Source organism: Leishmania major, chromosome 35, assembly GCF_000002725.2.
Source record: "Leishmania major strain Friedlin complete genome, chromosome 35".
NCBI lineage: Eukaryota > Euglenozoa > Kinetoplastea > Trypanosomatida > Trypanosomatidae > Leishmania > Leishmania major.
In genome coordinates, this window is record NC_007284.2 from 566218 (window position 1) to 590480 (window position 24263).

General features: G+C 57.3%; 9 protein-coding genes across 9 annotated transcripts; all 9 read left to right on the top strand.

The window, feature by feature from the left end:
- Window positions 1-433: 433 nt before the first annotated feature.
- On the top strand, window positions 434-1510 carry LMJF_35_1270 (conserved hypothetical protein; the record flags this gene model as incomplete). Its single annotated transcript, XM_003722472.1, has 1 exon — window positions 434-1510. The coding sequence occupies one exon, from the start codon at window positions 434-436 to the stop codon at window positions 1508-1510; it is 1077 nt and encodes a 358-aa protein (XP_003722520.1).
- Window positions 1511-2158: 648 nt separating this feature from the next.
- On the top strand, window positions 2159-3115 carry LMJF_35_1280 (conserved hypothetical protein; the record flags this gene model as incomplete). The annotated part of the gene is made up of 1 exon (XM_003722473.1): window positions 2159-3115. The coding sequence occupies one exon, from the start codon at window positions 2159-2161 to the stop codon at window positions 3113-3115; it is 957 nt and encodes a 318-aa protein (XP_003722521.1).
- An 889-nt stretch (window positions 3116-4004) lies between these two features.
- On the top strand, window positions 4005-4754 carry LMJF_35_1290 (conserved hypothetical protein; the record flags this gene model as incomplete). The annotated part of the gene is made up of 1 exon (XM_003722474.1): window positions 4005-4754. The coding sequence occupies one exon, from the start codon at window positions 4005-4007 to the stop codon at window positions 4752-4754; it is 750 nt and encodes a 249-aa protein (XP_003722522.1).
- Window positions 4755-6728: 1974 nt separating this feature from the next.
- On the top strand, window positions 6729-7175 carry LMJF_35_1300 (putative ubiquitin-conjugating enzyme e2; the record flags this gene model as incomplete). The annotated part of the gene is made up of 1 exon (XM_003722475.1): window positions 6729-7175. One exon carries the CDS (start codon window positions 6729-6731, stop codon window positions 7173-7175), a length of 447 nt encoding a protein of 148 aa, XP_003722523.1.
- Window positions 7176-9651: 2476 nt separating this feature from the next.
- Window positions 9652-9954, top strand: LMJF_35_1310 (histone H4; the record flags this gene model as incomplete). Its single annotated transcript, XM_003722476.1, has 1 exon — window positions 9652-9954. One exon carries the CDS (start codon window positions 9652-9654, stop codon window positions 9952-9954), a length of 303 nt encoding a protein of 100 aa, XP_003722524.1.
- A 1144-nt stretch (window positions 9955-11098) lies between these two features.
- On the top strand, window positions 11099-16174 carry LMJF_35_1320 (conserved hypothetical protein; the record flags this gene model as incomplete). Its single annotated transcript, XM_003722477.1, has 1 exon — window positions 11099-16174. One exon carries the CDS (start codon window positions 11099-11101, stop codon window positions 16172-16174), a length of 5076 nt encoding a protein of 1691 aa, XP_003722525.1.
- Window positions 16175-17195: 1021 nt separating this feature from the next.
- Window positions 17196-18884, top strand: LMJF_35_1330 (conserved hypothetical protein; the record flags this gene model as incomplete). The annotated part of the gene is made up of 1 exon (XM_003722478.1): window positions 17196-18884. The coding sequence occupies one exon, from the start codon at window positions 17196-17198 to the stop codon at window positions 18882-18884; it is 1689 nt and encodes a 562-aa protein (XP_003722526.1).
- Window positions 18885-19863: 979 nt separating this feature from the next.
- LMJF_35_1350 (conserved hypothetical protein) lies at window positions 19864-20529 on the top strand (the record flags this gene model as incomplete). Its single annotated transcript, XM_003722479.1, has 1 exon — window positions 19864-20529. The coding sequence occupies one exon, from the start codon at window positions 19864-19866 to the stop codon at window positions 20527-20529; it is 666 nt and encodes a 221-aa protein (XP_003722527.1).
- Window positions 20530-21302: 773 nt separating this feature from the next.
- Window positions 21303-22292, top strand: LMJF_35_1355 (hypothetical protein; the record flags this gene model as incomplete). The annotated part of the gene is made up of 1 exon (XM_003722480.1): window positions 21303-22292. The coding sequence occupies one exon, from the start codon at window positions 21303-21305 to the stop codon at window positions 22290-22292; it is 990 nt and encodes a 329-aa protein (XP_003722528.1).
- Window positions 22293-24263: the final 1971 nt, after the last annotated feature.

Consider the following 24263-nt stretch of genomic DNA (forward strand, 5'->3'; position numbering starts at 1 on the left):
GACCGAAGGTGCTCTAGGTTCATGCTGGAATCATAAAGCTGAGGTGTCCATCTCCTTCCTGTCTTGCTCTTGTCATGCTCATCTTCTTTTCCAATCCCCATCTCACTTCCCTTTCTTTGCGTGCGCGTGTATTATCGCTTCTTTCAGTGATGGGACACGCAGCAGTAGGCAACGCTGCAAAAAGAGGCGCAACCGCTCTTTGTCTTTCTTCTGTGCTGCGGGCTTGCAGTAACACACTCTCTGGAGTTCGCCGCGTCTTCACTTCGCAGAGAAATAGGATATTCGCTTGTGTTGAGGTCGTTATAAGCTCTCCTCCTCTGTTCATCTTCGCTTCACGGTAAGCTACAGTCGTTGTCTTTCAGAGGCATGAAACCTTTTTTTCCTACTGACTCTTAAGCTCTTCGCTGCTCACATACGTTGGGGCGAGCATCTTATGCAGGAGCTTGCGCAGCAGTTTGAGCAACAAGGCATTCGGTGCTCAGCAGACGCTCCTCAGCGGCTGTGGTGCTCGTTTTGCACTACCTACCGGGAGGACTTGGCTAAATTTAATGACCCTCTTAGTGAGCGGGAGGGCGGGGTCGGCGTGAAAGCGGAAGAGGGGGAGACCGGGACTCTCGATGAAGCAGCACGTGCCGACTCCGATTCTGGTTCCTCACCTTCGACCCCAGGCCCGACTCGGGCCCGCCACACGCGCACTCCTTCGCCCTCGCTTTGCACATTAGAGGCTACTAAGGAGGCCGTTTTGGCCCACTGCGCAACACGTACCCACCTCTATCTCTACGAGTGCCATGTGCAAAACGGATTGCAGCACTGGTGCGGGGTCGAGTTGCATGGCTACCGTATGCTTCTCAGCCACCACTGTATCTACCCTTCCCGCATGTTCGGCGACGGTCGCCTGCTGATGGATACCTCTATCTCCGGTGGGATGCTGCTCGGATTGGACGTCTGTGGTGGAGTGAAGCTGTGGCCGCAGCATCAGTACACTGCCGTGGAGCTGATTCTTCCATCGGCGCTCAGCGGGGTTCGCGAAGTGCTGGTCCCCCCGGTGTCTATGTCGGGCGCCGGGGAGGAGAGCCAACGAGCGAGTGAAGCAGGGAGCGGCAAGCAACGTGCGTCGTCTCCGCCTCTGCCGAGAAACCTGCCAGGGAGCCGCGTCATTCGTATCATCCACGAGGCTTCGGAGATCCCAGCGGAGGTGGCGGGCTCCTACAACAGCGCCTTGAATGGGTCGCGGAGGAAGGGCAGTAAAGCTATGCGGTCTCTCGATCGAGGCCCTGCTGGCACATCTGGTGGCCGTGCGAGTTCAAGCATTGTACCGCGGTACTTTGATGAGTTCCACAGGTTGCGTAGCCAGCGAGTCATGGAGGGGTCTCTCAAAACGGTACTGGAGGCCACCAACGCATCCATCATTGGCGAGGCTCGCCTGCGCAGGCAGCGCCGTCGCTACGCAGTGAAGCACAACAAGACTATTTTCATCAAGGGGAAGACTGCGGCCGGCGATGAGCAGTAATTGTCGGTTTCTGCGTCTGCATGTCTCTGTACGAGTGTGCGCTTGCCTACGCTTGACGCTCATCATGTCGTGAGCTTGCAGAGATGGTGTGCGGCGCGCCAGCTGAATACACCTCTGCTCCAAAAAAAGCTAGAGGGAAAATACGCGTGTGCCCTTGGCTTGGCTGCGCTTGCTGCTGCAAGCGGAACAAGCAAGAGAGAGAGGGCCTTGAAAATGATACCGTCGCGCTGGAGAAGCTGCCTGGCATCGCAGTGGATTGCGTTGGAAAGCGAGTGCGTGCATCGTGAGAGAGGGGGGGGGGAGGCTATTCGCTTTCCTCTCTTTCTAACCACTCCGTGAGTCCGTGCCGCTGTCTCTCGACTGCCTTCTTATGGCTTTTCCGTGTCTCTCACTGCCCCCTTCATCCATCACCGTGGTGCTCATTCTCCTCGACACCCACGCGTTCATGTCATACTCGGTTTCATTGCATGTGCTTGTCCGACACCATTAAGCACGGAGCTGGAAAGAAGAATGGTGGTGACGGAGGTGTGGTCGTTTTGTTCCATCCTTCCTGTCTCTCGCACTCAGGTCTCTCCGTCTCGTGGCTTCTTCCTCTTCTCCTCCTGACCGTGCTCTCCCGCTCCTTGACATTTGTGGGCAGGAACAAGCATGTCCATCACGTCGAGATTCATAGGAGGGGTCAAGCACCTCCTGAAAGGCGGCAGCATGAAGTACTTGGCAGCAGGCGAGCCATACTGCCCGTTCGGGGAGGCGTTTGGCTTGACGATTCTGCCGGAGTACATTCTTGAAGACGATGCCTCAAACCTGCGCAAAGGGTACGTGGATGTCTACACGCGTGCCTCTGATCGCATCATCCTCAACGACGGCCGTTTTCAGCTGCCTCCGCTTCCTCCCGCCTCCTTCATGCCGCTGCTCGAACGTCTCGAGCAGGACAACGTGGTGCCGAAGAGCTGGCTTAATAATCAGACCGCCAACCTGTACGAGCCAGGCGACTTCATTCGCGCCCACATCGACAACCTTTTCGTGTACGACGACATCTTCGCCATTTGTTCCCTCGGCAGCAACTGCCTTTTGCGCTTTGTGCACGTGCAGAACGGGGAGGAGCTGGATGTGATGGTGCCGGACAGGTCCGTGTACATCATGTCAGGACCAGCACGGTACGTGTACTTCCACATGGTGCTTCCTGTCGAGGCGCAGCGCTTTTCGCTTGTGTTTCGGCGCTCCATCATGGAATCGGATGGCGGCTTTAGGCCAGTGAAAACTCCTTTCAAAGAAATCATGCCATATCGAGCCACCCAAATCCTCAACGCGCTGTACAGCAAGCAGGTCGGCGGTGTGCGAGTGTCCGTGGACGACGACTTCTTAGAGAGCGCCGACATTGGCGCCTTCGACACGTCGCGGTGGGTGAAGCGGCTGCATCCACTTCGGGACTGGTCGTTGCTGCGGCAGTTGGATGAGGACGAGGCGCGTGTGGAAGCGCTGCGTGAGAAGCGCTTCATCGACGTCGACTTTAGCTGGCGCTACAGGGAGCTGCGATCCTACTACAAGGCGATGGAGGAGTCGCTTGTGTCTCCGCATGTAGCTCACGTGACGCCGCAAGCGTAGGCGTCCTGCAGCTCTCTCCCGTGCTGTGCTAGAGATAGCAAAGGAGAGAGTGGCTTTTGTTTCCCGCCTACTTTCCTTTTCCAAGACTTGGTGGGGTGACACTGCTGGTTGTCGCAATGAGTGTTACGGCGGTGCGTGTCTGTGTATAGTGCTTGATATGGGACGCTGATGAGAGAGTACGCGGGTCGCCTGACTCCGTGTGAGAGCTCGAGGCATTCGCGTTGATTTTTTCTCGCTGCCGCCATTGCTCTCCCCCTATTGCCTTTACACATCACGAAAGGGGAAGCAACAGCGGGTACACACACACACACATACCAACGCCTGTTCGGGATGAGTAAGGGAGAGAGCCTCGAGCGAGCAGCGCTGCCGCTCTTACCTGTCAAGATGAAAGGGAGAGCACACGATGCGGTATTTTTGCAAGAGGTAACTTTCCCTGCAAGTGCCTTGCGTTGGCCTTTCCTTTGGTGTATTCGCAACAGGAAAAGAGAAAGCGCCCTGCGATGCTGCTTGTGCGCCTCTACCAACACTCTTTCTGTTACCCCCATGTGGGCTCTCTCTCTCTCTCTCTCGTTTTTTCTTTGCATCGGTTTTACGGTGTATCGATCGCCGCATGTCGAAACTTCATGCGCGTTTCAGTGTCTTCTCTTTTGTGCTCCTTGTACGCACTGGCAAAGCTGAGGCAAGTGGGAGGCACAGACAAGAAGCGTTTCTTTGGTACACATACACACGCACATAGGGCGTGCGGGCTATTCGAAGGCTGCATCTGCGTAACACTGCGAAACGGCAAGACGTAGCGCTGAGAGATGATGGCTGTCTACTGCAGCGCAGTACCCATATACAATCGAAGACTGACGCCGTCTTTGTTCACTGACTTGTAGCATCCGAAACAATGACCGTGTCCCCATCTGCTGCGTCTACTGCTGCACCGACCATCTTTATTCGCTGTGCCACACTGCACAGCCGTGGCGAGCTTCTGAACGGCTTCTTCTTCGCGCACCGCGCCACACTCGGCATTCAGGACTGGTACGAGACTGCACGAACGCCTGTCAGCGGCGGCACAGGAAACGCGGAAGAAAAGTTCAGCAGTGCCGAGGATAGTGCCGCTGTGGGAGACACCCCTCACAGTGCCTCGTCGCCGCGGCTACCGCCCCACTTTCCAGTAGAGGTACTGTATATGCGCAACTCTCGCAAACCGTACTTTCTTGTTGAATGGCGCTACCCCACATCGGAGGAAGAGAACAAGCGAAAGGACCCGAGTGACGGCAGCAGCGGCGTCAAGGAGGGGGTGTCCGAGGTACACGAGGCGCGAGCCGGCTCTTCGCAGAACCGCGTCACCGAGGAGTTTCTGCTGCAGGTTGCAGAACGCACCCTTGCCTTAGGGAAGCAGGAGCTGCCTGATAATGGCGCGACGTGGAAGGGACAGCCAGTGTTCATCAGCGCTGCATTACCTGGGATGACTGTGATGGCTGAACGGCGAAAGCTGGAGCTGCGCGATGCACAGCTAAAGATTCAGCGATCCGCAGAGAAGCGAGAGCGGGCGGAGGACGACTCTGCAGCACAGACTGCGGGGACGAAGCAGAGAGACTCTGGCGTCGTCGCCTCTACTTTCATTCCCCGCTGCGTGCGGCGACGAACGTGAGGTGTGCGTGCCGGTTTCTTCTGTTCTGTTTCTTTTTCGTTGTTGCTCCTATATGTGGCTGGAAGAAATCCTGGGATGGAATGATGAAAGGACGTGACCATACACGCTTATGCCGTGTGACCGAGCACTCCTTTTCCTCTTGTGTGCTGGCGCATCTGGCGACACATGTGTCGCATGCCGCGCTTTGGCAGCAGAGGCACTGGTGTGTGGGACCAACACCCCCTAAAAAGTGCTTTCTTCGTACGTGTGTCATACGCCCATGGCCTCCGTCGAACTGAATGCTTGTGAGGCGAAATAGCAACGGCCTGATTGCCAGTCGCTTTGTTTGCCGCAGCGAAATGGACAGGGGCGTTACCTGTAAGCGTTTGCCCACCCTTCGCCTCCCACCACAGCCCCACACTTCCTCTCATGCCCTTTCGATTTTCATGTCTTTCCATGCATACCACTTTGTCCGTTTTGCCTTGCCCTTTCGCCCCCTTCTCCTCACCCACCACCGCCTCCCTTCTCTTCCTCTTTGAGAGCACACACACACACACACACGTATGTACGAGTCATCACAGTGCCCTCAAACCGCGACCTTTGAACAAGACGGTCTTCGAGAGCATCGCTCCTAAGCTGCGCCGCTGAACGATGTTTGCCGAGAGGGGCGTTGGTTTCTCAACGGAATGCATGCTCGCTGCTGCGTCTCCCACCTCCCTGTATGTGTGCGTGTTCACGAGGCAAGGTGACGAGGGCATGACCCGCTCTCTTTTCTCTCTGTGGGCTTTTCACGCACGCGATCGCCTCTTCTGCTGAGAAGCTGTTCTTTCTTTCAAAGAGTCCATTGTGTCATACAACAGGAGTCCGGCCTTGCGCGATACGGACTGTCACAGGCCCCATCGCGTGGCGCGACGCAGCTGTAGACACGTGGTACAGCAATGCGGACTCAGCCGCCCGAGCACGGCCTCTAGCTCAAACGTTACCCACCCGCTGCACAGGCCTCCTCACAGCCGCTCACAGTATGCCGGCCGCCACGTGCTGCATCTCCCTCGCGGTGGCGCTCAGGCTCCCCACCAGTAGGCTGTGTGGGGGCCGGGTGAGATGCGTCCGAGTCGCGTCGACACCCTGCCCATGGTGTGGATTCGTACAAGCGTGTTCGCTGCCGCAGGTCGCTCCGACGCAGCGCCATCCAGGATCTGACTGCCGGCATCAGTAGCAATGCATCGCGCTCACCTTCCCACGCTGCAAGTGCCTGACCTTTTCACCGCCAGAGGTTGTTCAGCATTGGCAGGGATATGGGGGGGGGGGCTGCTTGGCCTCCCCACACAGAGTGGTTGTGCTGGACCCTCAGATGCCATACTGAGGTGTCCCCCGTCATGAGGAGCTGATGAAAAACACAAAAAAGATGAAGGCGGGGGAGGGGAAAGGCAGAGGAGGCGCGTCGGAGAGGGTGACATGGACTGACGTCGCCGTATGCTCCGGTATATTGCTTTCCCAGAGCCCCCCCAGCTCCCAACCTTTTCCTTCCTCGTCTTTCCTAGATCCTCCAAACTTCGTCCGCCCTTCTCCATGTTTCCCTCTCCCTTCGCCTCTTTCGTGCTTATTTTTTTACTCCCTGCGCGCGTTTCTCACCCATCGATCACCACCACGCGTTATGCTTGCTCTTACGTCGCCACGCCCCTCCTCCGACACCACCCTACTTGTTTTGTTGGCCAGAATTGGATACCGCTTTCACCACTCTCTTATACGCCTTGCATTACCCGAGCACACAACATATAAGAAGCAAGCAAAGCGCAGACTACCTGTATACAGACGCGCCTCTGCCCTATATTTCTCCACAGCCGGTCACCTCTCTCGTTATTGCGGATTTTTGTTTGTGTTTTGTGCCTTCTCTGTTTGCTGGCGCTGTTTTTCTAGCGTAGGGCACACTCCCGTCCCTACTTGTTCTTTCGCTCTCACCCCTCTCGAAAGGAAAGTAAAGCAAAGAAAACAAAGATGGCACTTCGCCGCATCCAGAAGGAGCTGAAGGACCTCGAAAAGGACCCGCCAGCGAACACGAGCGGCGGCCCGGTCAGCGAGAGCGACCTCTTTAATTGGAAGGCTACCATCATTGGCCCGGAAGACTCACCATACGCAGGTGGCCTCTTCTTTCTCAACATTCATTTCCCCTCTGACTACCCGTTCAAGCCACCGAAGCTACAGTTTACAACCAAGATCTACCACCCGAACATAAACAACAACGGCGGCATCTGCCTTGATATTCTCAAGGACCAGTGGTCACCGGCGCTGACGATCTCGAAGGTTTTGCTGTCCGTGTGCTCTCTGTTGACGGACCCCAACCCTGACGACCCGCTGGTGCCGGATATCGCGCGCCAGTACAAGACTGATAGGAACGCCTTCAACAAGACAGCCGCCGAGTGGACTCGTCAGTATGCCATGTAGCATGCCCAAAGGAAAAGAAAAGTGAATCCGGGAGCGGTGGGAAATGAAGCGAAGGGGAGAACCGAAGAGCAGCGGGAGACTGAAGATACGCGGGAGGCCGCGGAGGCCTGCTGCTAATAACCCGTCTTCTTTACCCGTCGGCCGGATGAGTTGTCCAGTCACGCGCATCGCGCCTGGGTCCGTTCCACCTCTCATTTCTATCGTTTTCTCTTCCTCCGCTGCAGTTCTCATGCCGTCAGTACCTTTCGTCTCTCTTCTTCCTCGTGCTACCGTAGCCCTCTCTTTCCTTCCTCCCGGACTCAGCGAATGCCTTAGGGCAGCACTCGAAATTTGCACCATGGCGAACGAGAGGCGCGGAGGGCGGCGAAGTTGGAAGGGTCAGTGGGGGAAGAAAGAAACAGAGAGGAGAAAGAGACAGCGGGAGAGAACGTTGTGTGCGTGTGTGTGAGAGAGAGAAGGAGGACCGAACGAAGAACAAAGGAGAGGTGAGCTCAGAAGCCCCAAAACGGTGAGGGAGCAGCTCACTCTGTTTGTGTGTGTGCGTGCACCCGTGTAGGGCCTGTGTTTCAAGCCCTTGCTGAAACCCCTCCTCTCTTCCCCATTTCCCGATTCTGTCTCTTCGAGCACGTTTTTTCCGTGCTGTTCGTTTCGCGTTTGTCTCTTCCTTGCTCCCATCTGCCTCGCACTCTCTCTTTTTCGTTCTTCGGATTCGTTTTTGGCGACATTGTGCTTTCGTGGGACTCACTTTCATGCGCGGCAATGATATCGTCCCATGAAGCCCGTCATTCGCTTTTTTTTGTTTCCCCTGTCTCTTCCTATTATTTGTCTTCTGTGCTTTGCCCTTGCTCCCTTTCCTTTGTTTTGTGTTCGAGTGCTCTCGCGTCGTTGTTTTATCGCCTCTACTGCCCATCCTGCCTCCCCCCTTTCTTGCTTTGCGTTTGTGTGTCACTGTGTTCACCTGACTGCCCACGATTACTTACCCATGGACACACCTACGCACAAAAGGGAAGTGGGCCACGATCGAAGCATGCTCTATGGCGCATGCTGCAGCATGTACGAGTCCGAGGAGCAGAGGCGCGGAGCAGATGAGGAGCGGGAGATGGACACGAGAACCGGCAAACGAAAGGGAGGGGAGCTACAAAAAAGGGGTGAAAACAAAAAGTGAACTCCATTTTCGCTGTTTATTATTTCCTACTCGTCGTTTCCGCTTGTGTTTCGCTCTCCTTCTCCGTGTAGGTTCACCCTTTCCCCCTTCTCTTGCCCTCATATTCTCTCCTCGTCAAGTGTTGATGAGCTTACGGAGAAAGTGTTCGTTGGCTTTTTCGTATGAATGCCATGCATGTGCGTTTGTCGATGGCTGTGATGTGCCGCGAGTGGTTTGTGCGAGTCTGCGTGTTTGAGTTTGCTGACGTGTGATTATGCATGTATATGTACCTGGGTGCGTGCTGAGTGCCCACGCCGTTCTCGCGCGCACACACGCAAAAAGAGGAAGACGCAACAGTGAAAACAAAGAGGAACCACAATATACATATATATATATAACGCAGAAAGCAGCGTGATCAGGGAACCAAACATTCAAGAAGACCACAAAAAATTGAGTTACAAAGCAGGGTGGGTGGTGGTGGTGGTGGGAGGCGCAGAGTAAAAGGAGAAGAAGAAAATGAAGCCCTTTAGCAAGCCTCCTCTTTCCTCCCTCTCACTCCCCAGCCCAAATATTAGAGAAGAGAAAATAGTTTCGAATGAGGGTGGGAACGGAAGAAAGAAAAGTTCTCGAGCATGCCAGCGCCCAAGAGGCAGAAAAAATACAAAAACATACACAGCACAGGAAGAGAAAGAGGCTAACTAACGCATGTAATGAGTTTTTTTTTTTAGGATCTGTCTTGCAGAGGCTTTTGGGAAGCTGTGGCGTTGGCAGCGAAACAACAATATCAGTGATGATGACGGCGACGCGCACTTGTTCATTTTTGGTGTTCTTCGTGATCATGATGCGCATTCGCTTCTCAGAAAACAAAGCGAGGAAAGGAGACGTTTTATCTACGGATGCTTGGTGATAGCAAGGTGCTGGAACCAAGCTAGGTGATTGTGCGCAGCTGTGGGAGGTGGTAGCTCTCATCGCGCATCCTTTTCTCTTTCCACGCACGTGCTCTCAGAGAAAAGCGAGTCGATCAAGAGAGAGAGAGGACGGGTCATCCTGTTAATCGGCGGCTTCCACCGTCATCCTGATCAAATGAATCGAGACTGAGCCACGGGCATCGCGACATCAACGAAATACTCCTCGACATCTTGCACATGATGGAACTCCACTATCACGCTTCTGATAATAATCATTGTTGGCTTTGGCACATCCATACCTCTCTCTTGCTGCTTCTGAGTTGAAGGCCTTCCGATCTCGTTCTTTTTCTCTCGATCAGATTTTCAAGCTTTTCCACCACTCTCATTGCTCTCTCGCTGCTCCTCCTCTCTCAACACATCAACCATGGCCAAGGGCAAGCGCTCCACTGATGCCAAGGGCAGCCAGAGGCGCCAGAAGAAGGTGCTGCGCGACAACATCCGCGGGATCACTCGCGGCTGCGTCCGCCGCATGGCGCGCCGCGGTGGCGTGAAGCGCATCTCGAGCGAGGTGTACGAAGAGGTGCGCCGCGTGCTGAAGGCCTACGTGGAGGACATTGTGCGCTGCAGCACGGCCTACACCGAGTATGCGCGCAAGAAGACTGTGACGGCGTGCGATGTTGTGACCGCGCTGCGGAAGCAAGGCCACATCCTGTACGGCTACGCGTAAACAACGCCAGGTCATCGCTTTTTGATTTGTTTCGCTGTCTTCTGTGGGGGTGTTCTTTTGTTTTCGCGCATGGTGCACTGCCCCTTCGCCATTTTCTTTCCCCTGCTTCTCCCTTCTACCGTACGCATACTCTCCCTAGTAGCTCAGCGCAAACGGAGCACCGTGTAGACGGGAGGGGGGAGGACGCGTGCATAAGGCAGTGTAGAGGTGGGAGTCCGAGTGAATCGGGAGAGGGGAGGAGGGGTAACGTGTTCGGCGCGGGCGTGTCCTGGACGTGAACTTCTGAATGCACACACCACTACTCAATAGATGCACTTATCTTTTCTTTCATGCCTATTTGTTTGTCGTTCCTTTGCTTCGCTTCCGTCTCTCACTCTAAGTCGGCTTTTTTTTTGAATTGTTCGATGCCCTCTACAGTTACCTTTTCCCCGTCTGCGCACTGACGAGCGTTTTCGCCACACCACAACGAGATTCGTAGAGATGCGAGCGAAAGGAAGCATACAATCAAGCGTACCTACGTGCGGGCGCTTGTCGTGGCCTGGTGTGCGTTTTTTCTCATTGAGGACGCGGGAAGAAGAGAAGAAGCAAGAGGATGGCACCATTTGGGGGGGGGGAGGTTAAGCGCGCCGCGCACGCTGGTTTTTGATCGCCTGGGAGCAGGAGGAACGCGCTTGGGTGTCGTCGTCGACGATGCTCTTTCACTTCGCGTGTGGGGCTTGCGTGCACGCGCAGAAACCGCAACTCCCGCTTCTCTGCTTGGTGGCTGCTTTGTGCACCGCCGCCGCCCCGCCGCAAGAGGGGCACAGTCACCTGGCAGCTTGGCCACCATCTGCTCTTCTGCTCCCCTCTTTTCTATGTACTGGCTGAGCTATCAATGTTCTTACCACGCTTGTTTGCTTTCCGAGCTCTGCCACTTCTTCATTGCTTCCTTGTTCTCGTTACCTCTGCCGCTCCCCTTCGGAGCCTCTGTTTCTCAGGTTGCGTTTTCGTGAGCAGAAGGGTAGGCGCTCTTTAGAGCTGTTGCTCGAATTGTGGTACCCCCAAACTCTAACACGAATACAGGTGAAGAGGAGGGTGACGGTGCACGGCCCCACGTACCTGCATTACCACACACCCATACTCACTCGCACGCGCAACTACAAGCATGGCCACCACCACCGCCACTGATGTAAATGCTGTGCACCATGCGCCTCCGCCCACGCCGCCACCATCACAGGAGATTCCCGCATCGGCTCTCGCTCTCGATCGAAAGGTTGTTCAGGCGTTGTTCGTGTCGCTGCGCATGTCTATCCCACACGATGTCCAGCGACGCCTCCTTTGCAACGCCGCGGAGGAGCTCGAGTTTCTCATTGCGCGGCAGCCGCGGGTAAGCGCCTTCCACCATCGCCGGCGCGAGTCGCTGCGGCACCCTGCTCTCGCCATGGCAGCAAAGAAGTACTACCGTGAATGCCGGCGCCGGCGGTTCGAGCTGGAATTACAGCAGATGGTAGTCGTGGAAGGCCGGCCGCTCTCGCAATCAACCAGCTCGCCTGCTGCACAGGTTCGCAGCGGGGTGAGTGCCGCACAGCGTGAATCGGTGTTGGTGGACCTCCTTTTTTCAGAGTACGCCCAGCAGTCTTCCATCTACTCCAAGGACCAGGACCGCCAGGGCGACCACTACGGTACAAGTACTGGCAACGGAGCAGCCGGCTTCGGCGGGTTCGCTGCATCGCACACCAGTACGTTGCTCAACACCTACGCAGGCTCTACTCCTCCCCGGCTGCTGGGCAGAATCAGCAGGGAGGCGGACAGCGAAACAAGGTTGCAATCACCCACCACACCACGCGGTGGCCATGCCGTGGAACTCAGCAGCACGATGGCGAGCGGCAAGAGCGGCATCCTAGTGCGTCGCTCAGCGACCCTGAGGCACCCCAAAAGCAGCAACGAGGATAGCGTCTCGGCTTTGTCTGAGGCCCTCAACACTGGGTCGCTCTCCCGCTTCGCCTTCAGCGTCTCGGCAGCCGAGAACGCCGAAAACGGCGGCAGCGCGCGTGCGCGGGGGGTGGGCGTGGGTGTCTCTACCGCCGCCGCAGCGGACGGGACCCGTTTCTTCGCGCGGCGGATGGGCTGCAACGACAATGCCGCCGTCCGTCGCGGCGGTGGCAGCGGTGGCAGCGGTGGCGGTGCCGGGGACAAATTTGCCTCCGGTTGGACAGGGGAGATGCGCGTGCTGCTGCAGCGCCGCATGGAGGAGGAGCGGGAGGCTGGAACGGGCAACGACCCGTATCTTTTCATCTCCGCGCGGCCCGTCGAGCACCTTCTCTGCTGCTACGGCGGTGTCTCACGAGAGCCAGCCGCCATGGCGCTTGGCGCGGCATCGATGCTGCTGCAGTGCGACAGCACCAACACGGCCGACGCGGACCCGTTTCGCAACGCGATAGTGGAGGAGGACATGCGGTGGGATCAGTTGGCGGGGTGCCATCGTCAGCTGTTGCGAGCGGCGTACGGGCCATGCCGGGCCGCGGCCGCAGCTGTGGCCGACGACCACCTCGTGAACGATGTCATTCGCCGCTTCTGGGACCGGCTGACGGTCTCTATGGCGGCTCAGCACGCCCACAAGGCGCAGGAGGCGCGCAAGTCACGCGCAGCGGCGGATGCCGATATTGCAGCCGCGGTCTCTGCGCTGCGCGGGCGGCGCGACGCAGAGGCGGACGAGGACGACTTGAACGAAATCTCCGACAGCGACGACAAGGACGAAGGGGTTGCTGTTGGCAGAGGCGCCGGCACCGGTGATGATGACGTTGGCCGCAGAAAGGCCGCTGATATCTCCCTGCGTCGTGCAAAACCAAGCGCGTCGAAGTCATCTCGCACCCGTAAAACTGTGTCGAAGTTGTCGAGGAAAAAGAAAAAGGGTTGCAGCGCCGTCTCGTCTGGCGTGGGGGGCGGGTCTGAGCAGCACTCCAGTGTGGCATACTACATGACCCCTCTCCAGTACGTCTACCTCCATACTCGCATAGCACATGTGCTCTTGCCAGAATGCGACGCGGTCGAAGTGGAGCTGTTGCCATACATTCAGGAGGACTTACTCGTGGATGCTGCGTACGACGAGGGAGACGCGGCGCAGCCATTTTATTTTGGCGAGGCGCCACGCCTCGTCGGAGACTTCGGACGACAGAATCGCCGCTCTACCGCTGCTGTCGGCGCAGGTCCGATGTTGCGGGCTTCGCTTGCGGATAGCAAACTGCAAGGGGTCGGCTATGAAGACGCGGGGGATGATCGAATGTCCGCCACCGGCGTCGAAACGCAGCGAGATGCCTTGCACTTGCAGCGCCGGTTTCTGTCAGTGCGTCGCAACGGCTATGGGCTCAGCAGATCGACAGGTGGTGGCACGAGCGACGGCGGCGGCATGCGCGAGATCGGCCTGGGGGAGGATGGGATGAGTATCGGACCCGCGTCGTCGATGGCGGTAACGATCGACGATGGCACGGTGATGCGGCGCGCCGACGGCTGTGATCGGGGCGTTGGCAGGTCCTACGCCATGGCGTCTTTGTCTCTGGTTCCCATGAGTTTCACGGTAGCGCAGCTACCCTCGCTCACATATCCGCAGTTCTGGTGCTCTATGATGGAGCTGGCGGACAACTGGACGTGCTGCGCTGGCAACCCAGTGGAGACGGCGATTTTCATGTGGGAGCTCTACGCTGAGGTGTTTGGGCACAACTGGGACGAGGAGGACAAGCTGCTTGCCAGTGCGGTAGAGAGTAGGGCGGCCAAGTCCGCCATGAGCGCAGCTGAGAAAGAAAAGCTGGCGAAGGTGGAGGCGGAGACAATGGAGTCTTTTCAGGCCCTCCTGAGGGAGGTAAGCGGGCAGTTGTCTCAGCCGCCGTCGCGGTGCAGATCTCTCAACAGTATCACAAGCATCACCGAAGCCATCCAAGCCGCGGCAGACAGGTATCGCTCACGTCGACTGCAGTCCGAAACAAAGCGTGACATGCACATCTGCTCGCAATCGACGCAGTCAATTGACACAGACGACGATGAGTTGCTCCTGCTGGCGTCCTACTTAGACTTGTCGCTCTCTGAGTTGAAACGTCTCGCCGAGGCGAAGGCTGAGGGGAATGATAGGTGGGTCTACAGTGAGCGTGTTGGCGAGGATGGGGTGACGCGCCGCTACCGCCGTCGAGTGTGCGACGGCGAGAGCCACTCGAGCTCGCGCAGCATCTCAGGGCTGGGGTCGCGCAATGGCTCGTACATTCTCGAGGAAGAGCTGGACAAAGACGGAGCCGTGGTGAGCCGGCGCAAATTGCGCTGGAACGTAGCGCTCTTGTCGGACGGCTCGCTTTACACGGCAGACGAGAGAGCGCCGGGGTTCCTTCGCCGCAAGTACTACGAGGATCGACCGAAGAAATTGCGGCATTTGGAGTCGTGGCGTCGCGTGAGCGCTGGGCACAGTGGCAGCAACTCCCGGTCATCCAGCATGACCTCGTGGAGCTCCATCGACGACTGCGACAGCGACGATCGCCGCAACAGGCGCCGTCGCCGTCGCCGCACTCGCCACACGGGCTTGCGACGTGATCACCCACGCTACTCGAGGAAAGATGATCGGTATGGGGACAAGAAGTTTGGGCTGATGCTCAACTGGAGGTTCCCTTCTGAAGACGATGTGGCCGACGGTGGTGATGGTGGACCGCGCGCGCAGGGGTCGAGTAAGTCTGGACTCAACCAGGAGGAAAGGGAGCATCTGCTGGCGCGCAAGGAGTGGCTGTGCTCGGTGCTGGAGGCCCAGGGGATACACCTGCCACCACACATGTTAGAGGACCCGGCTGAGCAGATGTTGCTGTACGACTTTCTGCGGCTCGCGGAGGAGAGAGAGAGAGCCGGCGATCAGAGCAACTACCGCGGCGGCAGCGACGACGACTACCATCTTGAGGATGGCGAGGCCGGCGATACAGACAATCTGTCGCGTCTCGCAGGCCTGGTGGCGAAGTTGCAGGGGTTCACCCTCGACGACCTCGCAAACTCGAGCCTCATGCGCCGTCTCCTGGGGGAGAGCGAGGCGGAGGGGGCGGTGAACCGCCATCTTACACCACAGCAGGTGCAGGACATCTTGACCGCTCTTACCAAAGGGCAGAGAGCAGGCGGTGCACGCGCAGACGCGGGTCGAGCGGAGCAGGAAAGCGTGCGAGAGCGCCGACTGCGTCTGCTGCGCATGCTCGAGGAGAACAGGGCTCTCCAGCAGCAGCGCCGCGAAGACTCCGCGGCATCCGGCCCCAAGGAGAGCCCCCTCACAAAGGAAACTTTCGATCTTACCGAGGTGCCGCAACCACCTCCTCGTCCGCTGCCCTCCAAGGAACCTCCAAAGCCTGCCTCGCCCACAAACCTTCCCAAGCGCATTGCCTCACCACATCCGCCTAGCGCGCAGTCGCCACCGTCCTTTGCCAAGAGCGGCTCACCCATTGGGTTCTCTTGCGCGTCGCTGGACCTGCCCGAGCGCCAAAAGGCTTCCTCGAGAGAGTCCAGCGCAGTGAGTAGTGCGCGGCTGCTCGCCAATCCCATTGCGTGGAAGATTTCGCCGACGACGCTGGCGGAGCGGAAAGAGCTGGAGCGACTCTTCAGAGAGCTAGAGGCATACTGGGCGGACCGTGCTTCGCAGGGAGGCCGCTTTCGTGTCGATATCGTCGACTACACTCCTGAGCAGCTTGAGGAGTTCTTTGCCCACCTGCACCTCGGCCCCCGCCAGCGCGCCCTGCTGCGAGGACGAGCCCCGCTGGCGGCGGCGACATCGCTGGTGGGTGGAGCAATGCACCAGGACGGCTCATGCTTGGCATTCAAGGCCGCCGTCGCGGCGCCTGCGCAACAGCAGCATGGCCATGCCGGTTGTGGTCAGCCAGCCCACTCTCTGGTTCCGTCGCCGACGCCCCTCGCACCAGCGCCGGTCAAGCTCTTCACACTCACCACAGAGGGCTCCCTCGATGGGGCCTTGCGCCGTAGCTATCAGAGCTACATGGAGGACAAGCTTTTCTCCGAGGCTCTGCACGGAAATGTCAAACTCGATACAGCAAGACCCGCCCGCGTATCGACGGCAGCACAGTCTCTGCGACCACCGCCACTTCCTCGCCTGAAGCTGCGCGACTCACGATGGAGGGCGTCGGGTGAGCGAGCAGGCGGCGTGCCGACTACCTCTGCAGCACCGCGTCCACCGCCGAAGTCGTCGCCACCTTCCTCATCCTTGCCAAGGCTGTAGGGTGCCGCCGTTGCAACCGCGCTTATGTGTACGAGTGCGTGCACGTGCACGTGGCCGGCACCGCCAGTGGCTTATTCTCTCGCGGTCTCTTTCTCTTCTCGTCTGCCTTGGCCCTTCTGTTTTTCGCTTTTTGTTTGTTGTTTGTGTGCTGGTGGCGCCTTCGTTTTTTTGTTTTTTTTTTTGTGTTTTTTCGCTTTCCTCATGTAAACCATCACATGCCATGCAGGTGCTGCAGCCATTCTTCTCATCCTGTCTCGGACTGCTCTTCTCTGTCATTGTTTGGGTTGATGGAGGTGTGTGGAGCGACAGAGAATGCACATATCCCCTGCGTCGTAGTCGCACGCAGGCACGCAGGCACACAGACACGCAAGCACGCACCCGCATGTGTGCATTATGTATCATCACTACGTGTCTGGTTTGCGTTCTCAAATCACAATGACGGCACCGGCAACTGCGCTCGCTGCACCTTTTTCTTTTGTTTTCTTTTTTGATGCACGGGGGGGGGCGCTGCTGGAACCCTTTCCCGCTTCTCTCGTCCCTCATGTGTATTTCGTTTTGGACACCGACAACTTCATCTTACGCTTTCGGAACGGATGGGTTTGGAATGCGTTGACCTCGTGCATGCGTATGCCGATGTGGAGCGGAGCGCTGACCACTGGCATCCCCACCCCTCCATTCCCTTGCCCGTCTCATGCACCCACACGCCGGCTTATAGAGCAAGCTCACTATCAACTCCTCACTCTTCTTGTAGTGCCTTCTCCCTTCCTTGGCTGTTCCCCTCCTTTCTTCCTCTCTCTCCAACGTTTCGCTTCCCTCCTCCTCCCCACACGATGAAGCACCAACACGCGCGGGTACATAACCGCGTTCTTTCTCGCTTGCTCATTACTCACTCGCATATTCTGAATCTTGTCAGCTGCGAGGAAACAACAACAACTGCACAATACCGGCTAGCGACACACACACACACACACACACACACACATACATACAAGCAGAGGTGTAGGCCTGCATTAAAGGAAACATGAAGCCAGCTCTGCACCGTGCACTGCGGCAGACGCCGCTGTTCGTACTTGTCGTCTTCGTTGCAACTCTGTGCCTCTCACACGCGTTGGCGGAAGGGAATGTGGGCGAGGATGCCTCGGAGGTGCTGGAGCTCATCTCTGAAGGCACCATAACCACCTACAAGCTACCTGACTCCATGGTAGTGCTGAACAACGCAAACTTCGAGTCTTACCTCTTTCCCAGCAAGCGCGCAACCCCGCGTGCGTTCCTTGTTCTCTGTTACTCGCCGTGGTGTCCTCACTGCAAATCTCTCTTGCCACAGTTTCTGAATGCCAGCATGCAGCTGGATTTGATGAAGGTGCCGCACAGCAACTTCGCGGTGGTCGACGTGCAGAAGAACACGGCGGTCTCGGAGTACTTCGACGTGGAGCGCTTCCCCACCCTTTTGTACACCACCGGCAAGGGCAGGCAGTGGCACCTGTACGAAGGCGGCAACACCCAGCAGGGCTTCATGCAGTTCTCAACGTACCTCCAGAACGCCGTGGACACCGGGAGCTTCTCGGAGGATGTCACGGATGTGTCACACTTCAATGAGGTCGAGGAGAAGGGCGGCACAACGCGGGTGCCCTGCTACGTCTACGTGCCAGCCACATCCTCCAGCGCGCCTGAGAGCCAGCGCACAGCCCACTGGAGCCACGCCATCGATGGCGCCGCGTCCGTTAGTAACATCCGCTTTGCCGTCATCTACGAGAAGTCGCAGGCGGAGGGCTGGGCGGAGCACGCCAGTGACAAGTATAAAAAAGTGGTGGAGAAGGCGAAGGCGTGCGTGGCGGCGGGTAAGGCCAGCGGCCCAGGCGGTGAGGCTCTGGTTGTCTTCTCCGATCGCTACCGCGAGCCTCACTGCTACACGGGACCGTGGGTGGAGGAGCGCAGTGTCGCGAGGTCGTCCAAGCACAGGACCCGTCGGGTCGACGCCGATACGCTGACAATGAGCACGTCCCTCGAGAACTTTCTGGCCCTGCACGGCTTCCACGCCGTCGAGGACGCGTCGTCGGCCATGTTCGCCACCCTCGCGTACTACCCCAAGAACTACTTGGGTGTGGTTATGACGAATCGCCCAATCGACGACAAGGACATGGACTTTGTGCCAGTGCTGCGCGAAATAACACAGGCCGAAAACGCCGCTCTGGAGAGAAAGCACGGAAGCGACTGGTCAATCGAGGAGATGCGCACCCCTCGCGTTTCATGGTCGTATATCGACGTGGTGGAGTATGAGGTGTGGCGCTCGCGCTACGACATCGAGCTGGATCAGCTGCCGGCTGTCATGATCATCGACACGAAGCGCGACCGCTTCTTCAAGATGCGTACTCATGTACCGCGCTTTGAGGCAATTAAGATGGACACTCCGTGGAAGGTGGGTGGAGAGCAGCACCAGCTCATCGCGCAATTCGCCCAGGATGTACTGGCGGGTGTGTACAAGGCGCAGAAGCTGTCTGTCGCTGGCGCCGTCGCCGAGTACCTCTCCCACTACCCTGGCTTCGCTTTGATGTACGAAGCGCTCAACTACGAGGACTTCGTGTTCGACATTGCGGTGCTGGCGCTTGGGTTCTTTAGTTTCTTACTCTTCCTGGCGATCGTGATGGAGCCGCTCATGGAATGGTACGACGCACGCTCGAGAAAGAAGGCAGATAAGGTCAAGAGGGACTAGGGCTGCCTTGAAGGCACCAGAGTCGGCGAGTCTGCGAGATGGCTTTGACGTTCAAGTAGAGGCGCTCTCTGCACCTTTGTTTTCGCTCGCGGATGCCGAGCGCCGCTGATGTCCTGCGTACCCGTACCGTCTACAACCGTATGCTCTTTCCTTGTGTTGTTCAAGTGTATTTCTTCTCATTATATGGTGTCGATTATGCGGTTGTGTTGTACAGCGCATGCTCAGCCGACTCATCATCTCACGACCCTCCAGATCACCTTTTGCTCTCCCTGTCCTTCAGTTAGCGATGGTGGTAGCAGCTTCTCCTTTTCCGTCTGCGCAAAGCCCTCAGCGAAGCAACAGGAGCGTCGGGAGGCGAAAGGGCCAGCCGTGGGGTTTAGTGGCCCAGCGGCGTACGGTCAGCTGTTCATGAGCAGCAGGCGTGATGGGGCGGCGATGATGTAGGGTGGTGGGGGAGGCGAGGGAGGGGCGGGGAACGGACCACCGCCTGTGACTCATGCAAAGCGTTTGCACGCTTATAACCCTCCCTCTTTTCCGTGTTTTTTTTTTTGCCTTGTTCGTAAACCTTACTCAATTCCGGTGAGGTCATTGCCATCACCGGGGAGGAGCTTCGCGCCGCTGTTCCCGTTTTCTATTTCGGGTCTCTCTCCTTCGTTCCAGTGCGCGGGTGCATGTGTGTGTGTGCGTGCGTGCGCGCGCCTGTGCGTACGCTTCTACTTCTTCGAGTCGACGCTCTCATGCTTCTATGCTTTCCGCCATCTCCTCTTCTTCCTGCCGCCTTTCTTGACGGCTTCCACACCCCCTTGACCTGCCATGCCTACGCGCACATGCACACAAACCCATACGTGCATTTACATGCACGAGCAGAAGTCACAACAGGAATGCCTCTTGATCCACGTCTTTATTGATTTCTCAAGCGACCACGTGCTCGTCGCTTCTTTATTGTCCCCCCTTTGCCGAACTCTCCTGTCGGGTAGAGATGCTTCGCCTCTCCCTTCGTCGCTGGTGCGCCGCCGCGGCCAGTGGCTCGTCGACCTCAACGGCTCATGGATCGCCGCCAGCGACCACGTTGCCTGACTTCTATGGCAAGAGCTTCTCTGTCTCACCGCGAGCATGGGCCCAGATCACGCGAAAAAACTCAGAGGAGGGATTTACAAATGATGCGCGCTACCTTCGCCTCGCCATCGACTCGGGCGGCTGCCACGGTTACGTCTACAAGTTTTCCTTTGAAAAGAACGACGAGTTTAGTTGCGAGGGGGATGTGGCTATCGCAGAGGTGGACGCGGTATCGCCCAGCGACGAAGCGTTCACTGGCGCGCAGCCGTCACCGCGCGTAGTCGTGGACACTCTCAGCGCGTCGAAACTCGCGAACGCAACGCTGGACTACCACAGTGAGCTGAAGGGATCCGCATTTGTGGTGGTGGGCAATGAGCTAGTCGACGAGTCCTGCGCCTGCGCCATGTCCTTCTCTATGAGAAAAACGACGCGTCAGTCGGTGGCGTCGTCATCAAGCGCGCGCGGAGCGTCTTCTGGAGATGGCGGTGGCCACGGAGGGAGCGGCGCCGCTGCTCCGCCGGCAGGTAGCTCTTTGGCGGCGAATGCGCGTCCGATTTCCCGCCGTTCTACAACGCGCGCTACCTCATGAAAACGGTTTATCAACTCACGCGTACCTCGAGCGTGTGTGCCTGTGTGCCACCTGCAGAGTTTGTGCATCACCCTCTTGGGCGTCGATCCCCTCCCCCCTCCCCCACGCACAGCGATGCAATGAGGTGTCAGTGACATCCTTATATTGACATGTCTCCGAAACGAAAACACAAACACATAGACACACATACACACGGGTTTCGCGTATCGGGGGCATTCCTACACAGTGCTCAGTTACGTGAAACGATGCCGCTCGTACCTCTCGGTGCGTTATTCCTTCGTTTCCTTTTCTTCTTTATCCACACGATTGCGCAAGCACAGGCACACACACGTAGGCTGACTCGAGGTTTTGTTCACGTAAGCGTCTGTGGTATGTTGTGCCTATATACGAATGGGGACTCTCTGCTATCCCCGTTGGCCCACAGACACCTCTCTTGCAGCACTCCAATACTCGAACAACCCTTTCCCCTCCTCTTCTCTTCTTGGCTACTTCGTGCCCCCCCCTCCCCCCCAACCCACCCTTCATTTCGCTTTCCATTTTGGTCTCTTGCGAAAGACAGCAGATGAAGTGAGGAGGAGCGGTGTTCGTCGTGCTTCTCTGTCCTCTCTCCTCTTTAGAAGCAGAGAAACGCGTGCAGACCCCGCGGCGCTAAGGCGGGGTTCACAGTCTCTCCCTTGGACAACACGCACACCTTTTTCTCCCCTTTCTTTCCCTTTCATAAAGCGTACACATTCATCGTATCACGCACACGCAGACGCACACGTCACGCTGTCATGGCGGACAGCCACTCCACCTCTGCTGCTCCGGCAGCGTTGTCGCCGTGCAGCGTGTATCGGCTGAAGCACAACCCGTCGTGGACAAAGTTCGGCATGCATCCAGCAATGCTAGCGGACATCAATGCTCGGTCGGATCGACCAACATCGCGCCGTGCATCGTCACGCGGTTCTTCCGCGGCCAGCTCTGCGGTGCCCTCCGCAAACGCATCACGTCTGTCTACTGCATCGGCACGACAGCCTGCGTCAAGTAGCAGCTTGGCTGCAGTTGGAGCCCAAGCAGCTTTGCGACACGAACATAAGCAAGCGCATGCAGCTTCGCGGTCAATGAACCTGCGGGCAACTGCCTTCAGTGCTTGTGGTACTCGCGGAGCTTCTCAATCATTGGTTTCCGACAGCGTATTGTTGGCCCCGCGTGCCCGTGGCGGCAGTGACGTGAAGGCATGCGCTCCAGAAAGCGCTTCACTGGGTCAGCCAGCAGCAACGCGTGGAGAATCACTTACAGCGTCGACACCGGTGCCGACGCCCTTTAGGGACAGGGGCGGCTCTTGCGATCACGGCAGCGAGACGCCTCGAACTCCTAACGACGCACGTAGCTCTGACTTTACAGATTCGTCATGGAGAGCGGAGACGACTCGCGATCCTTCGCTTCAGCCCTCAGTCCTGTCTCTGCGGGCAGCCTCGTCGTCTCGCGCGAAGGACTCACACCTCATGGGCTCTGCAGCCCTTGTCGAGGTAGCTGGTCCGCTGGATGCCTTGTACGTTCCACTACGTCGACCCGCCCCACGAGGCTGCGTGGCGACGCACCAGCACTTTTCGATTTTCGAACGTACGCATTGCCAGCGAGTGCCTGGGAGGTCAGCGACGGAGGCTAGAGCAGCGGTAGCTGCTCATAGGGAGGCACACATTGGTCACCGCGGCGTTGTCGGTGGGTCGCCTGAGACAGATACCTACAGGACCACCAACAGTGCCTATGGCCGTGGGTGCTGAGGCAAGCAGTAGAAGGCGCGCTGCTACACATTCACGCAGCTGATTGACCCCTCCCTCTCTCGTGCTCTCTTACCTAGTCTGAACAGACCACGTTCGTCTCGGTGCCCGCGGTACGCCATAGACACACATACGCATATATACAGGCTCATACACATGCACTCCGCCAGGAGGACTTGTTCTATGGGCACAAGCCGTATTCAATGGACATGAGACCCACTTGCGCGGATCGAAACAAGCAACAAGAAAGTGTCAATCAATCAGAGGCGGGGGTCACAAGGCTGCTAGCGCGGGAGACACGCTCACGTGCACTCACCTCGTTGGGCACCTCGATACTGGTGCACAGCTTTCTCATGTTTTACAGCGTTCCCGGGAGAGGCAGTGTAGGTTGGGTCTATCTCCATTGCCTGATGAAGCGTTGCCACCCTTTCACGCCCCTCTATCTGCGACGATGCGCAGAGTCATGGAGGGTGCATCTTGCCTGCACCATTCCCTTCATTTTCACTGCCCACCGTTGCACTTTGCTTCCTTCGTATTGCACCATCTTCGACTTGGCATGCATACATAGATGCCAATAGTCACACCCACACCCACACAACCATTTCCGTAAACGACCATCCGTGTATTATTATCGCCTCCAAAAGGTGCTTCTTACTCTGTTTGTTGGGTTCGCTGTCCTGTTCTATCTTCTTTATCCTTCACAGCGCTTACCCTCAACTCTCGCTCTTTCACGCTGTAGGCTTGTGGTGCGTCCATCTTAGCTCCCCTTTTCTTTTTTTTCTTGTGCCCCCTTCCCCTATTCTCCTTTCCCCCGTTGGCAGGTGTTTCACGCCGCTCGACTTGTTTTCGAACTGCTGAAGAAGTCAACGAACAGATCAACCAGAGTGACAGACCTTTTTCTTTTCGGTCTTTCAGTTGAGTGGAAATCCGAGGTGCTTCCCAGGCTAACTTGCCGTCTTTTATGTCGCCGTTATCTTGTGAGCAGCGCCGTCTCTCTCCTCTCTACGTCCTTGCATCTGTCTCACCCGCGCTTGTGGGGAGACACGCACGTGCAGACGCACACACATACACACACACACACACGCGTATATCTGCAGGTCTCAAAACGATTCACTCATACACTTGGCCCCTTTACCATCTCGATACACCCACGCACAAATCGCTCGCAAAGCAACCCCAGGCACAGCGGCAGTGAGGCACAACTTCTCAATTGTAAGCGTTGAAGTTTCCTTCAACGTGGAGCACATACACACGTGCCTACACAAGTACAGCTATACACATACCTGCACCTGCACAGAGCACTGTCAGAAGGTACTAATACGAATAATAGCGAACAGTAAGTGTTTGTCATCTTCTTTGTCGTTTTCTCGCTCTCTCGGCCTGTCTGCTTGTCCTTCTCTTGTCCGCCTTTCGCCCCACCTTTTTTTTCCAAAGCCCCTCCCCCCTGCTACCCTCAGTCGAAGGCCAGCCGCACCTTGAGCACGGCACCTTTGTTGTTCGGCTGCTCTCTCGTATTGTTCGGGGGCTTCCCATCTCTTGTGTTGCCTTTTCTTCGTCGGGCTCCTCCTTTCATTTTTATTGAGTTTCACGACCCCCCCTCCCATCGCTGCCTCACCGACTCTGCTCTCCGTGCAGCGGGCGTGGCTTCCTTTGTAAAAAATCTATGCATGCATGTATGCATGTATGTGTGTGTGTGTGTGGTCCCTTTTTTTCTCTCAGGTTGTCTCTCTTTGCAGTCAAAGCTGCTGTCTCCGCAGCCATCTTCACCGTTTTCCCTCCCTAGCTCCGTTACCAACGCGACGCTTCACCCAGCGTGGACTCCCTCAATATCGCGCTTGTGAGACCGATGGAGAGCGGGCATGCTGACGCGGGCGCGTCCGGCCAGCGTCACCAGAGATTAGGAACGCTTCGAAGGTTGTTCCGCAACAGCCCGTCCAGTCGCAGCATGACATCGCAAAGCGATTCGACGTCTCC